We start from the raw sequence: 1,815 nt of genomic DNA, 5'->3' as shown, positions 1-1,815 counted from the left end.
TCAAAAAAGTGGTTTTGATTTTGTTGTTGAAAGGAGATTCGATGGAATAACAGTACACAGAAAGAAAGAAGGAATCCTGACCCACAAATCTCTTTCTCTTTCTGAAAACCACAAACTGCGATCCCCAAAACCATGTAATTCTCATCCTGTCAGTTACATCCCTACTTATCTCTCCATAGCGGTTACCCATTGATTTCGATCGCACACTTATATTTCTCTCTCCTTTTTTCTATATATATACCGCCAGCGCGTTGGGAGTTTCTCATTCAGTTGTCTCATCTCAAATAGTGAGTTGAGGGGATTATTACAGCACAGCGGAAGAGGACATGGCGAGTCCAAATCAACAGGCTGACATGAAAATTCTCAGAGCAAAGCAATGTTCCAGGGGTAACTAATGAAACTGCCTCAATCTCGTCTCTCTCGCTCACTCATTAATTTTAATCCATTTGCATTTCTTTCATTAACTGGGTCTCAATCCATTTCATTCAATCTCAATCGCCTGAATAAAATAGCTATTAATTCGTGTTCATGATGATAATCAATTTTGCATGTTACAGAGGCATTGAAAGCAGGGACCAAGGCAGCTGCAATTGCATGCATAGCGTCCGCCATACCTACAGTGAGTGTTATTATTGTTCATGCATCTATCAATGAGTACCAGTTGAATTCAATTCAGAAACCTGACTAATTTTCCTATTCATGTCAGTGGGTCTGTTTATTCACTGCTGGGGTGGGTTAATGTATAACGCGGGTTGGTTAATAATGTGCAGATGCTAGGAGCGAGGGCTATTCCTTGGGCACGGGCTAACCTCAACCATGCTGCACAAGCACTCATTGTCTCCACAAGTAAGCTAGCAATTTAATTTTATCAAAGGAATAGATGGGATCCCCATTATTATTATTATTATGTTGTTGTTGCTTGATTCTCCTCAATATCTATCAAATTGTTTACATTCCAGATTGATTTGCAGATTACATTCTTTTCATCCTTATTCTCATTAATTTCACTCATTGTAATTATCTAAAGGAATTGCATGTTGTGTTCTGTACTTTGACTGGGGACACCATGCAGTCAGCGGTTCGGCTTATTTCATTGTAGCAGATAAGACCATTCTCAACTCTGCACGTAGAAACTCTTTCCGTAACCATATGGAAAATCAAACAGAATACTTCCCTTTTCGAAAGAAAGCAGCGAATTATGTACGTAGTAGAGAACAGAGCAAAGACGAGTCCCTGTGATTGCATAGTTACAATGCGCAAACATGCATGGATGGATGTTTGAATATTTAAAATGCGTCACCATCTCTGTGTGAAGCGCTAAGTGAATGTATTTGTACAAATTGTGTTTTCAAGTTTCCAAGAAACACCCATGTTTGTGCCCTTGTCATAATTTGGGCTCTTTCAAATTTATATCTGCGGATCGATTTTTCTCATTCACGTGTTCTTTCCTTCAATATTTATGAACAATCTTATTTTTCCAAGAATGCATTTCTCTCTTAGTAAAAAAAAAATTAACGAAATAATAAATTCATATTAATTTGGTTATTTATAAATTTAAAATGGGTATTAAATAATAAATAATATTGGTTTTTAACTAAAGGAATGGTATAGTTTTGTACAGGATTGGACTACGAAATATAAAGGAATGGTATAGTTTTGTACAGGATTGGACTACGAAATATGTGGGAACCAAATTTTTCCACCAAATCATATCACAAAATCAAACTTCTCTACTAAACCATAAGGTCATATTGTTAGAAATAATAATAAGTTGTTTTGGTTTATTATCACTTTATATTTTTTTGGAATGTAAAA

The 1,815-nt window shown here is 35.9% G+C and overlaps 1 protein-coding gene across 1 annotated transcript; it reads left to right on the top strand.

Annotated features, from left to right (window-relative positions):
• The first annotated feature begins 231 nt into the window (after positions 1-231).
• On the top strand, positions 232-1,433 carry LOC149250994 (early nodulin-93-like). Its single transcript, XM_089456506.1, has 4 exons — positions 232-387; positions 558-619; positions 771-846; positions 1,073-1,433. The coding sequence occupies exons 1-4, from the start codon at positions 327-329 to the stop codon at positions 1,237-1,239; spliced, it is 366 nt and encodes a 121-aa protein (XP_089312632.1). The 5' UTR covers positions 232-326; the 3' UTR covers positions 1,240-1,433.
• Positions 1,434-1,815: the final 382 nt, after the last annotated feature.

Source organism: Pinus tabuliformis, chromosome 7, assembly GCF_031772625.1.
Source record: "Pinus tabuliformis cultivar Carrire ecotype Pingquan chromosome 7, CPIR1, whole genome shotgun sequence".
Taxonomy (NCBI): Eukaryota; Viridiplantae; Streptophyta; class Pinopsida; order Pinales; family Pinaceae; genus Pinus; species Pinus tabuliformis.
This window is presented reverse-complemented; position numbering and strand designations above follow the sequence as displayed.

Bases quoted from the DNA above. Each gene is read 5' to 3' on its own strand.
- LOC149250994 (XM_089456506.1), top strand. From the start codon at position 327: ATGGCGAGTCCAAATCAACAGGCTGACATGAAAATTCTCAGAGCAAAG. The intron at 388-557 runs GTAACTAATGAA...TGCATGTTACAG, and splicing joins AGCAAAGCAATGTTCCAGGG to AGGCATTGAAAGCAGGGACC. The intron at 620-770 runs GTGAGTGTTATT...AATAATGTGCAG, and splicing joins TAGCGTCCGCCATACCTACA to ATGCTAGGAGCGAGGGCTAT.